At 26.2% G+C, this 15,637-nt stretch overlaps 2 protein-coding genes across 13 annotated transcripts; both read left to right on the top strand.

The window, feature by feature from the left end:
* The first annotated feature begins 27 nt into the window (after nucleotides 1–27).
* On the top strand, nucleotides 28–2,035 carry LOC114132477 (uncharacterized). Of its 2 annotated transcripts, XR_007605517.1 has the most exons (5): nucleotides 28–573; nucleotides 641–876; nucleotides 1,209–1,230; nucleotides 1,307–1,386; nucleotides 1,493–1,509. XR_007605517.1 is itself a non-coding variant. In XM_027997942.2 (4 exons), exons 1-4 carry the CDS (start codon nucleotides 498–500, stop codon nucleotides 1,609–1,611), a joined length of 609 nt encoding a protein of 202 aa, XP_027853743.2. In that variant the 5' UTR covers nucleotides 31–497; the 3' UTR covers nucleotides 1,612–2,035. The 2 variants fall into 2 exon arrangements, 1 of the variants encoding a protein (XP_027853743.2); XM_027997942.2 differs by having other exon boundaries at nucleotides 31–573; nucleotides 1,209–1,386; nucleotides 1,493–2,035.
* Nucleotides 2,036–6,431: 4,396 nt separating this feature from the next.
* LOC114132467 (DNA ligase 1-like) lies at nucleotides 6,432–14,963 on the top strand. 11 transcript variants are annotated; one of them, XM_050205466.1, is made up of 8 exons: nucleotides 6,432–6,575; nucleotides 6,959–7,167; nucleotides 9,839–9,884; nucleotides 10,293–10,366; nucleotides 11,470–11,570; nucleotides 11,638–11,707; nucleotides 12,292–12,784; nucleotides 14,706–14,963. In XM_050205466.1, the coding sequence occupies exons 2-8, from the start codon at nucleotides 7,156–7,158 to the stop codon at nucleotides 14,813–14,815; spliced, it is 906 nt and encodes a 301-aa protein (XP_050061423.1). In that variant the 5' UTR covers nucleotides 6,432–6,575; nucleotides 6,959–7,155; the 3' UTR covers nucleotides 14,816–14,963. The 11 variants fall into 11 exon arrangements, with proteins under 11 accessions (XP_050061423.1, XP_027853731.2, XP_027853730.2 ...); XM_050205468.1 differs by lacking the exons at nucleotides 6,432–6,575; nucleotides 6,959–7,167 and adding exons at nucleotides 7,917–8,013; nucleotides 9,690–9,733; XM_050205467.1 differs by lacking the exons at nucleotides 6,432–6,575; nucleotides 6,959–7,167 and adding exons at nucleotides 7,917–8,013; nucleotides 9,690–9,733 and having other exon boundaries at nucleotides 9,811–9,884.
* The last annotated feature ends 674 nt before the right edge of the window (nucleotides 14,964–15,637 follow it).

Genomic DNA, 15,637 nt, shown 5'->3' with positions numbered 1-15,637 from the left:
ACGGCTTACAGACCCGTTATCAGTGGAAATTTATGGACGTAAGTCGTGATAAACTTTGTTTACGTAAATAATCGTAACATCGTTTGATTCATGACGAAATACTAGATCTATTTTGTCATGGTTTAGTTATTCAGTTTTTCGTGTTATTATCATCAACTTTTTACGTTTTGACTGTTTTGAGAGCACGAGCAGTACATTTCATTATTCGCTCGATAAAATTTGTACACAACAGCCGCGTTAAACCGTACCTACGAGGAATTCGCGATACTTTACTGGTTCAATAACAGTCTCCTCGAAACATTAACTAAATTACATAACACAAGACCGTTTCGACCTGAGCTGCATTCTACCGATTCCACCGTTATCATAGGACCAAATCGTGTTGCTTACAGAGTACCAAAAATATTATTCCAATTTAAAGCAATTTAAAGGCGATTTGCTCATTGCTGTATGTATATCTACCTTTCCTAGCCCGTTCTTGCGTGTCTTATAGCATTATGGAAAGTTTTACACAGAACGATTTGGAGGATTCGGCATCCAGTATTATTTCACCCAAAAATAACAAGAATAATGGTACCTACCTGAATGACTTAATATGCCTGTTTAATATTTATACTTTTGTATATTACTTAATTTTCAGATACAATTCAGTATGTCGATAGATCTGTTAACAGTATTTGGCAATGTATGAAAAGAATAGATACAAATTTGGACTATTTTGCAAAAATATTTAATGTCGAACAATCTCCTGAAAGAAAACCAGTAAAAATGGATGATGATGAATTTTTATATTTATTTCCATTAACAGAAATAGACGATGTTGTTGACCTAGAATCAAGACTATTAGATGATTGTTCAGATTTTAAGGAAAAGTTTGTAAGTTATTTTACATTTTTTTTTTCTTATTGTTATAATTATCACATACCTAGGACACTACGCAAAATATTTCCCAAAGTTCGCACAGAGCGTCATGATTGTTTGAAATACTTAATATTTTTTTATTTTTTATATTTAATTTTTGCTTTAAATTTATAGTGGCACTAAAGCTTTCTCATTAAATCAATAAGCTTTGTTTTCTTACTAAAATAGCTATTGTTTCTATTTAATTAAAACATAAAAATAAAAATAAGCTGACCAAGTTAATATTATCAAAAATATATAGCATATTGTGGGCATTTATTTTATTGAAAAATTTTTATTGTTCACAGATTTCATATATTACACCTAAAGGTAATATTAAATGTTTGTGTAAATCAGATCTTAAATACTTTGTTAGAACACTGTTACGTAGATTGTTTACGTATAGTTTAGCCAGTTACTATTCTTGGCGTGGCTTTCGAGGAAATTTTCAAATTGGAAATTTAACAATTGTTCAAGTTATTTTTGGTAAGTATCTCAATGGTTTAGGATTAGAAGTCCTAACCTAATCACATATTAAAAAAATATTCGTTGCAAGTATATTTATTGTTATATTTAAATACACTTTTTTTAGATATAACAAAAAGCAAATTCAAAACTGTTTCAAAGCAGTATGTTAATTTAATAATCAAAGAATGGATCAGATATGCCAAACAACGCCGTGCTCATCTAAAAAAAATGAACTCTTCCTAAACTCTTACTACTAAATAGTATTTGATTATTTTTAAGGTATTTTATTTTTCTGAATAATTAACGCATAATTTAATTTAGAAATGATAATAAGTTGTAATTAAATTTATGAATTAATTTACTGATGCTATTAGTATAAATAAATTAGAACAATCATAAAATGTCTGCCATGAACATTGTTTACTTTTTAGTAACTTATACTTGTATATATAATCTTAATTTTTATAAGTGATCTACAATCAAATTTTATTTTATTTTTTATTTTTATGAACATTTAATATAATAGATAATTTACTAATAAATATAAATACTCTTGAAGTAAAACCATTTCTAAACTATAATGAATTAATTATTGTCTCTTATTAAATTAACAAATAATATATTAGATTAGTTTAGATAATTGAATTAGTTTATGAATTATTGAATTATTTTACTTGTGATTGTTGGCAATGTTAGTATTATTGATTATTATAATAAACAAAGTATAATAATACATGTATATCATAACTTTTTATGATTTTGCCCTTAATAATGAGTTATAATTTTAACTGATGTGTATTTTTTTATGATATCACATTCTTACTTCCTTAAAAGTCAAATATAAATAATATATATGTGATTAGATCACTAAATTGTAATTAGTGATGAGAATAAAAATAATCAAAATAAATAATAGAACTTATAAATGTATTAAAATCATATTAACAAAATCATTTCAAATAAATTGTGTGATAAAATATATCAAAAAGTACAAAAACACATAGTAAGGAATGGCTATTTATAAGTGTGTTAGTCATAAATTAATAATAATGTCAAATGTCAATACTAGTAGCTATATAAACATTAAAGTATCGTCTAAGTTAACATTTTGTATTGGTAGTAATTTTTGTTCAAAGCTGAGAGTAATGAATATTTTTTTATCAGTATTATAGTTTTGACTGTTGTATTGATAATAAACCTTGTACAAATAGTATATCATTAAATTATTTATTTAACCACTTCAATAAATGTAAATCATAATTCATTCAAATGAATCACATTTGGTAATTTGATTATTACCATCACTAGTTGTAATAATTAATATTCTATTGTTATGTTAATAGGGTATACAATAATAATAATTTAAGTATTTTCAAAAAACTGTAAGCTGTTAACAGCCACTATTAAAATAAGACATGCCAACTAGAATATAATTATATTAGGGACTTTGTCCCTCGCTTGTTATTGTCCCAGAGTTTATTTATATTAAATGGCCTAGTTATCCAATAGAACTTTCTAAAATAACATGTTACTTCCATTATAAAGTCACAATTTTAGGCTGGCTATTATCCCTGTATGTAAAACTATTGCTTATTGTGGACTTTGTTACAGTCACATTGCCGTGAGTTTACAGTCATTCCCAGTTTATTAGCTATAGGATTGTAGTAAGCTATTTAATTTTGTATTTTGTTATTTAACTTAATTAAGTAACTGTCTATATTAAAATTAAAACATTAAGTGTTTTAATTTACAATCACCTACATTTCTCACCACTAACTCAAGCTCAACCAGAAACGAGCTGTGTTGTAATGGTCCCAGTGTCCTGGCGATAACTATAACTGTCATGTTTCTGAATACTAAAAAAATATTGTGATGTGTAAATAATAATAGTAATATTATGTTACAAATATAATAATGTGTAATAACTAATAATTAATTGTTTTAATTCCTAACTTGATATCATTATAAAAATTAGATGCTTGAAGAAAAACTTTATCATATTAATAAAAATCATTATATTAACTTCCACAATAATCTTGTCCATTTGTCTCTGTCAAATGTTTGACTACCACATTTCTGTCCCACAAAGTTGTATGTATACTATATAGTTTCAGTTTTTTCCTCTTTTTATTTATTAATTTTGGATTTTCATGCATGACCAAATCATCTAGTTCTCTTAGTTTTTAGATATATAGGATACCGTCAAATGCTACAACTTGGGACGCGTGTTCAAATTGGGACAGGAAAATTTATTTTTGGTTTATTCACCGTGGCTGCGCTGTATTTGAAATAATCCACATTTTTTTTATATTTAATTATCTACACAAGATTATCTATGGACTCGATGTGAGCCTAAAACACAAATAATAACGACAGAGAACCGTCTCCACGTTTTACACTATTTCTAAATAGTAAATAGTCCTCAAAAACTTTATCGGTTATTCATTAACTATGCTTTAAATCACAAATTTGTATTCTTTATTTTGTATTGATAATTGTGTGTAGTCTTAAGTTCAAAAAACAAAATACAATTTGATTAAATATTTAACTTAGGAGCTTATGATTTATAGGTACATGTGATACTACTTGGGACATAGGTACATATATATACACAATATTATACATATTATATACATATATATTTATTTGTTTAACTGTTATTATGCATATTCTAACATTTTTTTTTATTTTTATTACCTATTATATTTATAATTAATTGTAATACGATAAAAATATATATTTTATCAATAAGAAAAGACTGGTTTATACGTTTAAATATGTTTTGAATTTTTCTTTTTTTTTTCTTTAAATATATAAGACACTTGTTAAATTTAATATTTTTTGAATTTTTTTTTTTTGAATACTACAAAAAAACTTTTTAAAAAAGTTTATATTTGTCCCAAGTTGTAATTAGTATTGAAAAGATGATTTTTAAGCATTCTAAGTAGACTGGTATAAGTTGTAGCACCCTGCATTCAATTTGGGACAAAAATAAAAAAAACAAAAAAACATACTTAGGTAACACTAAATTTTTAAAACTATAAAGGTGTCAAAGAGCAATCCAAGAGTAAACTTTTGACTCCAAATTCAAGATTGTAGCTATCTTGGTTTAGAAGTTATTTAAGCTTAAAAATCAAAACTGTCCCAAGTTGTAGCATTTGATGGTAATGTATTTAGTTTTCTTAAAATCTTATACAGGACATTATTTTTCTTTTTTTCAAATTTTTAAAACTTATACACTGGGTTTCAAATATACACACATCAATATACCTATTACATTTTCAACAAACTATGTAATAAATAACGATAATTAAGTTTAGTTTAATTCACATTAATTTTAACTATTGAATGCTATGTTATTATTAAATAAAATCAAAATAGGTATAATAAAAATAAATCTGTAGCTCAAGTTAGAAAACATAAAAACAATGTTTTAAGTTGAATTTGTGTAATAATATACCGTGATTGTCAAATTATAGAATAAAAGTAATAATAATATTTTATAATTTATTCATATAATATTTTAATATAATTATATCTTTATAATTTGCGCTATATGCCCTTATGATATAATATTATATAAGTACAGCCAAATTGTTTATTTTAGAGACTAAATAATTGAAAATTTAATATAATTTCAATTATGGTGAAATTAGGTATGGAAATATTTCTCTTGATGATTCAATCAATCATTAAATAATTTTCATTTAAAAATATCTGGTACCTATCTGCTAGGATACCAATAACTCTTTTTTTCTTTTGTGGTACTGAGATATAATAAGGTTAGTATTTTTGAAATCAAACTAAATTAATCATTGCATAACAAGTAGGTACCTAAGAGACAATTTTAATAATGGTATTTATTTCAAATAAATAAAATAAATTAATGATGTTTTCGTTAAATTTTTTTACAAGAATAATCAACTTTAATTAATTATTTTATAAACTACTTTCTACTTTTCGTCATAATTGGTCATTTGTAACTTTAAACTTATAGACCACAATAGTGGTAGAATCATAAAATTATTTATAATCAACTTATTATAAATACACTAATAACATTCATACATGTTTTCTAGTGTAATCCACTATGTATATTTTATTACAACTAATAAGTATGGATATTCGATTGAATAAGGAGTTATTGAAATCCACATCTAGAACAATATTTGTTTATTCCTTTTATAGTTGCCCACGCGAAAAAAAGTTGTCACGAAAATAGGGCCAAAAATGTTGTGATAAAGACGATACTCGGTTGTGGTTTGACAAAGTCGTTTGAACTGCTCCTGTGTCGCCGAGTATAAGCCCGAACGCACAATAAAGCAATGATGGTTTTTTGTTGGTCACTAGATGGTTTATATAAACCACTACTGATACCAAGTAGTAAGTAAGTGTCACTGAAAGTTTAAATATTACATTGTTAAACAAGCCTGTCGTACGGCTGAGATGACGTCGACTACCACAAGCGTCCTCAATACTCCTCATATTTGATAGTTGTTGAATCGGTTTTATATATACTTCGAACATAGGTCCCCGTTGTGACAACTGACAAGGTAAAGCACTGGCCAATTTTCAGTTCAAACACCGCGCTCTGACGTTGGACGATGGTCGCCAATGGCCAATTAGCAACACTCGACGTAGAGAACTAGAGATCACTGCCATTATCAAATACTGTTTGATGGTTCACAACCGCAATGCACCAGCAATTTGTATCAGTATTATTTTATTACCGTTATTATTATTTTTTTTTATAATTTTTGGCATCACCTTGTTTGGTAAACAGCTGTTGTTAAATGTATATTTATTGTAACATCCTTACACACACGTCATTTTCTATTGCGAATTATTCTTACCATCTATCACCTCTACAGTCTACCCACGTACTGTTTTTGTAAATTATTTTAATCTTGTTTTTGTACCTACGGCTATTGTCGCGTAACTCGCGCTCGGACTTGCGTCTTACATAGTTGCATAACAAAGTCTCAACCTTAGAATTGTTGATATTTAATTTAATTTAATTTTCAAGTTATTATTTTATAATTTTATGTATTATTTTAAGAATAATGTTGATATTATCAAGTTTGTCCTAGTCGCACGCTACTGATCACATAATATATAATATATTAAATAATATTTTCACATAAAAACATTGCAAAAATGCACTTGACAACACCATTCATCGGATAAAAACACTGAGAACCAAATTGGTAATGCACTTACTCATACAAACAAGATCTAGAGCAAGCATTTAGAATATAAAAAGCTATCGTGATCATGACTGTCACCTATTACTATTTTATATTGACGGAAAAAACTTTATTTAAAAAACAATTTATAAGTATAAATACAGTGTTTCATGTTCAAACACCCCCGAAATTAAAGATCAAACAATTTTAAAATATATATTGTGAACTAAATTTAATGTATATCTAGACCAAAACCCCCTCCGAAAATATTTCCTATCTACGCCCATGCAGTGTGTAGTATAAAAATTACACTAAAAATTACTTAAACTAGCACAAATTAAATTGAAATTAAATTATTTATAAATATAATAACAAAAATATAAATATAAATTCGTCGATTTCAGCCAAGAACGTGTGACAATACTTAGGGGTAGCCTTAACAGTACCTATTCTATACAAATTTGAGTTGCTGAAAAATTAATTAGGTTATCTCATTAAAGTATGAATTATTATGGAAATGCAAATTACTTAGTGAGATCGAGGAATACTCTATCAGAAACTATTAAATTAGTTGCAACTTGCAGATTTAAAACATGTCAATATGCTATATCAAGTAAGTATCAACACTGACAATACTGCTGTTTAACAATGAATCGAAAATATAATAAATTAAAAGAATGATTGAATCGATGATTAAAGATCATTGAAATTTTCAATTATAAAGTTTTACTGACGATCTAAACATACTTAATAATATAAATTTGAAAAAAAGTATAGAGAGGATAGATAATCAAGAATAGAAAGATAAATGGGTTGAAGAAAACGGGGGAAAATAAAAATAATGGACACTTTGAAAAATATAACAACATTATTAAAGCCAATAATTCTATCTTAAAAATGTAGACAATTCATTTTTCTAAACGAATCTAAATAAAGATAACGACATAAAAATAAATAGACGAAAACAAAAATAAATATACCTACCTACTGTTTTTTTGAATTACTGTACATGTACTTTTTTAAAAAAATAAAATAAAATATTTAAAATCGAAATTTAATAATTTAAAAATTATTCGAACAACGAAGTTCATTCAAGTTTAAATTTTCAACACTAGTATTTACATAACGCATCAATTTACTATAACTTCACTATCATCAAACACCTTATTATATTTTATTATAATTTAAAAATTAAAATATTATTAGATTTATTTATGATTAAAATCAATCAATCAATCAATGTCAAAGAGTCATTATTATACTTTTGTGTATTCCAATAATCCATGTCGATGCCGCCTAGTAACAATTAATACACTAATATTTCACAACGATTGTATTTTGTAAAATATATATCATTTTACAGTAGGAAATCAAAATGAAATTTTTTAATTATAATTTTTTGTTTATTCAGTCTTTGACTGTAGAATTTGGAATTGCAGTTCTTACAGCAGTATTTACGGTGAGCGATTAGTAACTTTTTAATGTTCAAAATAATAATATAATTAGTAATTACTGTTGTCTATTATTGTTATATAAATATTAATTAATGTATTTTATTTCAAATTTTCCAGTTAAAAACTTAGTATTTTAGTTCTAATAAATATATAATGTAGGTAGGTTCTATGACAGTATGACACTAAGTACACGTACCTATAGTATCTTAAATTTTAAATTGTATTCAAAATACTTCATTTGTTTGTTGATCGATGTTCCACGTTGTCCTTTCCTTTCCTTTTCGATATATATAGTTAGGTAGGTACATGATAATGTGTTAATAATATATAAAATAAGATAACAATAAATATATCTTATATTATTTCACTTTATAATTTTTTTATTTAATTACGAAATTTTAAATTACTCAAGGTAGTAAACGTTAGTTATAAGTTATAAGTTATAAATATTAAATTTTGTTTATAATTATGTTTATCTTAGTACTAGATTATAAACAATATTTTTGTTAGTCCTTTCTATTAATGTATTTTAGAAAACAACAATATTACAGAAATTTTCAAACGATTTAATTAATTGTGACATTGTGTAATTATATGAAATTGATTTTTCCATTAACTATTAAGCAATTGTTTAGAAAATACTTCAAAACATAAATTGGTATGTAACATAAGTGTTTATTTTATCCTCATACATTTAATATGAAATAATAGGTAAAAGTCAGAAATCATCTGATAATAAAATTAAAGGCCTATCGAAAAGTCTTTAGTTGCGATTCAAATCTTTTAGATTTTTATTTAATGCTTCTAGATAATGTTAAAACTATAAAGGCCATTTTTACATACAATCTAGATAATGATATGGCATTTTTACAGTACTTTAGCCATGCTCGAGAATATTTTGATGTTAGATACCTAGGTACTAAATTTTCATTGAATTACTCGTATATTATGTTTATGATGTTTGTCGGCTTGTAGTTTATATGGACTTTTTTCAACAATTAAAAAATTGCGGTTCCAGAAAAAAAATATATATACAAACTACAAAGTACCTACTCAGCAAATCGTTTTACAATTCATAAGTTTTTAAAAATATATAATAATAATATAATTTAAAAACATTTCGATTTTTACTAGTCAAAGTTAAATGTTTGTGTGAAAATTAACCTCTAACAACCTATATAGGGGTTAAAAATAAGCTATAAATATTCTTAGATAGTCTCAGGAAATTCATTGATATAACTATTATTGAAAACGGTCAGGTATTTTTTGAGTCTATAGAGGACAAGGGATCAACATTCATTTATATAAATACAAATGGTTATAATCTAAATCTATTCACGTTAAGAAAGAATTTCGGCTTCCGGTCTGTGCTCGGTGACAAGGTTTTACATGACATGGTGTAGTCGTACATAACATGACTAAGTGTGGATGACAAACGGTCGTTGTACAAATGCCTAACAGCCGCCCGACAAAATTTGGTCGCCAAAAGATGTCTTTATCGATAGAGCATAATGCATATTATTATATTATAACACAATCTTATGTTTAAAATTTAAACAAGATTAATTTTAAACTCTTAGACCAACAATATTTCAACAAACAGATAGTTAATATACATTTAATTTATATACCTATTATAAGCCTTTCATAATCCTCAGCTTAATGCCTGTGTATTTTGCAGTCATTGAACGATGGTTAACAACTCTATAAAAATTAAGTTTATAAGTAGGTACACAATATACAATTAAATCATGAATTTGTACTTATCATTTTTTTTTTATCAAAATTAAATTGATTACTAGGTGCACTAAAATAAATAAAATATTTTAGATGTTGTCATTGGCGATAATTGGGATAAATGTATCTGAACTATCAAGTTAGTAGATACCTATTTGTATGGTTCACATAGCCAGTGACGTATTTTGAGCGATTTTCGAGAAGTTTCAAAAATTAAGGTATCTTAATGACCCAATGAAATCTGAATAAATCCTTGATAAGATTCCAGATAAACTGTAAATTTAATTTAAAAATACGAGTATACCTCGAAATGTGTCATTGAATCTTATGAAATTAATTTTACTTTTGCAGTTTGGAAATACATATTTTGATAGGTATGAATAATATACCTACTAATACATTCAGTCATTCGGCTATCTTTTTTATTAAGTTGAGGGTATCCAATAGATGCCTCCTCAAAATACGCCACTGCACGTATTTAAATCCTTAATATTATATTTTTATATGCAGCACTAATTTATTGTGAATTTGTTTTTGCCTCATTTAGAGCAAATCCTTGTTCTTGGAACTATTCTATTGTTATTAATTACTTGGGGTATGGCGATTATTGGAGCTTCTTTAGTAAGTTATAATATTGTTGTAACATTAATATAAGATGTATTAACTATATGTGTAATAACTAGTCTTACAAAAAAAGAAATTAAACCATGGCTACAAAAGATAATAGAATATAGATGAACTTATTTAAAATCAATTATCGATTACCTATCGTAAATCAATTATAGGCACCTACATAAGTTGTTGTTTAATGTTATTAGATAAACTTCTAACAAAAATTTTTAAGTAGGCCGGCTTTGCCATTAATGAATATCTTGTCCAATTATAAGTATTTACTAAGTATAGGTAGTCATAACTTATAATTCGTTAGTTCCGTGGCGTATTTACGGGGGGTAGATCCCCCTTGGTATTTTTTTACTAGTAAGTTGAATTATGTCGTACGTATATGACAGCATTACAGAATAAAATTATTGAAAACGCTACACTTTATTATTAATATAATATTGAATATTAATTTATTAAGAATTTGGAAAATTATGATTGATGTCCGTATAAATTCAAAAACTTACAACAAACCGTTCGATTTCTTTCTGATAGTTGTTAATGAAATTTCGATTCTTGTGATTGAACAACTCGTAAATAATTTACTTGGCAAATAAATAAACCTTCGAGACCAATCATGTTCATTTATTGAAATTTGACTGTTTATTTATTCTATATTAGTGGACCCATGTTTATTAGTAACTTAAATATTATCAAATAAAATTTAAAAATATATGATTTAATTACAGCTTACTAATATATTATAAGCGTGTCCACTAAATGGGTCCTTATTTACAAAGATTAATATTTTTGATATCTTATCCCTCACTGCCCACTAAAAAATAGTACAAAGTAAATATTTTTATATAATTTTAAAACAATAACGATTAAATCAATGTTTTAATTATTTTTTTTAAATTACAGACTCAATAATAAGGTGTTAACTAGCTATTCATTAATTAACGAATCCACCTGATAACATTATAAAATGATTTTTAGTATAGGCACAAAACTAAATTATATTATTTTAATAATATTGAAAAGGTTATTGGTAGGTTCAACACAAAATCTTATTAGTATATGATATTATTTTTAGCTTTTAATTAAAATCTGTACTATCGTAGAGATCAAGAAAGTTAATAACTTTTTCAATTTTTCTCTGGATCATCTTCATTATTACGTGGCTAGTATTATCGTTATATTTCAGAATACTAAAGCACAACACGTAAGCTATTATTCAATTATTACTCAATAATTTTTATAATATTAATAACTATTAAAATATTATACAGCCACTACTGTGTAGCGGACAAAAAGAGATGTGCACCATCAATGTGGCTTATCACCGTTGGAAGTTCAAAAGTAATATATTAATAACTGCATAATATATTATTATATTTATATTTTAGAATTTTATAAATTTAAAGTATATAAATATTATGATTATTATTCCGTTATTCAGTTGTTCTAACTTTGCATTTTCAACGAAAAAAAATTTTAAAATAGGTAGGTATGTTTAATAAAAATAATAGGTACCTATAGAAACACCTAATTTATCTAATAGAAGTGTATAAGTTACAAAGAATAATTCTAATATTAATCGGTATTTTGTTAGAACAACGAAACATATACCATTAACTTTTATTAATATAATACCTAGGTACCTATTGTCCATTAAAATACCTACTTCTAAATTATAATAGGTATTTGCATCTATAGTTTCGGAAAAAAATGTTTTTCTTCTCACAGTTCATTGAGTAATGTTGTATGAATTTTATTTCGCAATGGCTGTATTGGTTATCTATACACACATGTGAGATAAACACAAAATAAATAGGTATTAATAACAAAATTATTGCAGAACGTACCTAAATTTTTTTTTATTTTTTTACCAAATTTAAATAATTATCTACACAATAATCTTAATGAATTTAAAATATAATAAGGAGGATGAAGAGGAAGAAGAAGAAGAAGAAGAAGAAGAAGAAGAAGAAGAAGAGGAAGAAGAAGAAAAAAAAGAACTAAGTAAACTATGGTCTGTTGAGCTTGTTCATCCGACGAGGCTGCTTGTAACTACGAACCCCGTAGCTGTTACTCTAGCTGCTAATACTATTGTGTCAAATAATATGACTAATATGAGTATAATGATCGGTGATAACAACGGAAGTGAACACGATCGCCATCAGAGAACTACCACTGAAAGCCCACCAAGCGACTTGAGAACGCGCGCCATAGAATATCGGAAAAATATGACGATATATCGTCAAATCACACTACAGAGCAAAAAGAAAGGGAAAAAAAAGAAAATAGATGAGGAAGAGGAAGAAGAAGAAGAAGAAGAAGAAGAAGAAGAAAAAGAAGAAGAAGAAGAAAAAGAAGAAGAAGACGACAAAGCTGACAGTCACACCATAGACTTGTTATCTATGTCAGGTTATTTGTGTAAGATTTTACTATTTTAGATTCTGAACGAAGTGATGAATGTATTCAGTATTGATTTTACAATGATGAAGGTACCTATGTGTTTTGTGTGTGTGTGTGTGTATATACAGCATAGCTTATTGAAATAATGTTTCAATTTCAAATTTCGGGGGTGGTTTCCGATGGCAAAGTCAATATCATTGGTGTATTATAGAGATCAAAAGTAAAAATTGTCCAGTAGTTTTCAAAAAAATCAAGGAAAACAAAACTAAAGTAATGGTAAAACGGGAATTTTTAGGTGAAAACTGTTTTCGACCAAATCAATTTTTTATATGGTTGTAATTAAAAAACGAATCACTGTAAATACTTGAAATGCTCACCAAATATTTATATTACTATATTAGTGTTATCTATATATAGTTAAAATTTCAAAATAGTTTGGTTTTTTTTAAGTTATTTATAAACAACTGAACTTTTTGATTTTTAAATTTTTTTTTTGAAGTGTTGATAAAAAAAAATTTGGGTGCCCAAAAAAACTTGAAAATTTAATACAACGTTTCTTATAAGTTGCTCTTATTGTAGTTAAAAAAAAAATCAAAAATCGTTAGACCCATTTTTTTTTATAAGCGGAATGTTCAAATTTTTACGAAATATGTCAAAATCGTGAAAATTTGCAAATACCTAATTTTGTAGTTGAAAATTTATAAAATTTGCTGTATTTATATTTAAAGTTAAAAAGTTTTTTATAAGTTTTCCTTCAAACAGCTGTGCAGAAAACTCGAAGCTTCATTAGAAAAAATGTTATGAGTCTTTGAATTTTAAAATTTTTACGAAATCGCGTAACAATAACGATTTATCCTTAAACGATTTTCAATATTTGTTATTATTCAAAAAGTAGAAGTCGTAACTTGAAAATTTTACTAGTTATTCAGATTGGCATTTTCTTTACATGATTTACTTTTCAAAATATTTCGCTTATTTAAGTTTAATTTATAGGCATTTAAAATATTCTTTTTGTTTTGTTTTTATTCACGCGGCACCTAATGTACAGCAGAGCAGTATTCACTTGACCACGCTTTTTTTTAAGTACACAAAGTTGCCAATCATTATACTACAGGATGCAGCAGTGATGGTGATAAATGTCGTATGGTAGGAATAAATTGACGATAAGCATGCAGATTAAAGTATAACCTACTGTAATTTTCTGTCTTCCCGAGTAGGTAAGTTATACTGGGTTATATGAAAAAATAGAAAAGCGTAGTGGGCTCTCAGCTGTATATCAAATAACTATAAATAATATTATTAAAAAGAGAGAGGGTGTATTTTAAAATGTTTGATTGATGATTCCCTTACTCAACAAAAATGCCTTCCTAGTGATCAGTTGATGATTTGTATCTTATAGTAAAAAAAAAGCGATAAATAATACCCAAATTGTGCGTGTCGATAAAAAAAACAATAATTTAGTAAGATTATGAAAAATTATGTTATAATAATTATAATATAAGTAATGAAAACGTGCTGAAATAACTCTATATTATTGTGATAAGTGGCATTCTATAATAATTATTATTATCTATGGGTATTCGATTATAATTACAATAGTACAATCTACTTGTACCTACCTACTATATTATACACAATATAATATAACAAATTGTGTATTTAAATATGTTTTGTAAATAATTTAAGAAAGGTGGGGGGAGGCGGCAAATCGAAAAGTGCCTATAGACGGAAAAACCTTAAATACGCCACTGATAATATAACCATATAATTTATTTACTAAATTAAGGTGTGATTATTGAATGGATGGTAGTGGGTAAGGAGAGTCAAAGTCGGTCATGATTAGAATTCATAAAAGTATAAAACTACCTATCCTAAATCCTTACATGAAATAGAAGGTTCAATAATTTCATTTTTACATATTTTACTATTTTTGTTGCAGTGCTGTACTTGTATGCGTTGTACGTACTCCTTTCCTATCACAACGAATTAGAATTAATGTCCATTTGTGAATGTGATGATTATCTGAGCCCCGGGACTAAGGTGCCATAACAAATGGTACAATGTGCATTATACACAATATGTCAATATAAAAGGTGGCTACAAAAAAATGAAGACTAGCCTGTTTAATTTTAAAATAATTTTATTTGAGTGACTTTTATTATTTAAGTTTTAATATTTTAACATAATAAACACTACACAATAATTAATTAATTTTATTCTTGTAAGTGAATATTACAATAGTTAAAACATAGCTAAAAGTATAATAAAAATTAAAGTAATACCTATGCAAAAAAATAAATATTATTTGGTTTCATGATAGGCGGATATTTCACGGAATTTTTAAGGAGGCTAGAATAATCTAAAGTACAATGACCTGCAATTTGCAGACAGTGCGGAGTTTATGCTCCAGCATGCCCATTGGGCGTATATCTATTCCGCCGGCTACTGTTTATCCCTCCCTAGTAATTTGTAAATGTATTTTTTTAAATACAGTCCTTCATAATATACTATATGATATATATATTAATAAAATGTATAAAATGATAATAATTGTATAATAATTCAAAACTAAAATGTTTAGTCTAATTAGTACGTGTATGTGAATGTTTTGTAAAATGTAAAGTCTAAATTGTATAAAATAATAAAAATAAAACGAGTCAATATATTTTATTTTATTCCGTACGTATTGTTATAAAACGTATTACCTACGCTACATGATTCTGACTGAAATCATATCTTTAAAATATGATATATTAATATCCATAAGTTCTTTATTTATATATTTTATATTGTTAAAATGTAGACTTTCCAATCTTTCTATGTTATTTCTTAGTTCTTGGCTAGTTACTATTTTACTAATCAGTATCGATC

The sequence above is a fragment of the Aphis gossypii genome, chromosome X (genome assembly GCF_020184175.1).
Source record: "Aphis gossypii isolate Hap1 chromosome X, ASM2018417v2, whole genome shotgun sequence".
Taxonomy (NCBI): Eukaryota; Metazoa; Arthropoda; class Insecta; order Hemiptera; family Aphididae; genus Aphis; species Aphis gossypii.
The sequence above is the reverse complement of the archived record's forward strand: the minus strand, read 5'-3'. Positions and strand labels throughout refer to the sequence as shown.

What these genes read in the sequence shown, in the direction of transcription:
- LOC114132477 (XM_027997942.2), top strand. Translation starts at nt 498, where the DNA reads ATGGAAAGTTTTACACAGAACGATTTGGAGGATTCGGCATCCAGTATT. An exon ending in CAAAAATAACAAGAATAATG is followed by an intron (nt 574 to 640) that starts GTACCTACCTGA and finishes CTTAATTTTCAG; the next exon opens with ATACAATTCAGTATGTCGAT. An exon ending in AATTGTTCAAGTTATTTTTG is followed by an intron (nt 1,387 to 1,492) that starts GTAAGTATCTCA and finishes CACTTTTTTTAG; the next exon opens with ATATAACAAAAAGCAAATTC.
- LOC114132467 (XM_027997928.2), top strand. Translation starts at nt 7,930, where the DNA reads ATGAAATTTTTTAATTATAATTTTTTGTTTATTCAGTCTTTGACTGTA. An exon ending in AAATGTATCTGAACTATCAA is followed by an intron (nt 9,885 to 10,292) that starts GTTAGTAGATAC and finishes TGCCTCATTTAG; the next exon opens with AGCAAATCCTTGTTCTTGGA. An exon ending in ATCTATGTCAGGTTATTTGT is followed by an intron (nt 12,785 to 14,705) that starts GTAAGATTTTAC and finishes TTTTTGTTGCAG; the next exon opens with TGCTGTACTTGTATGCGTTG.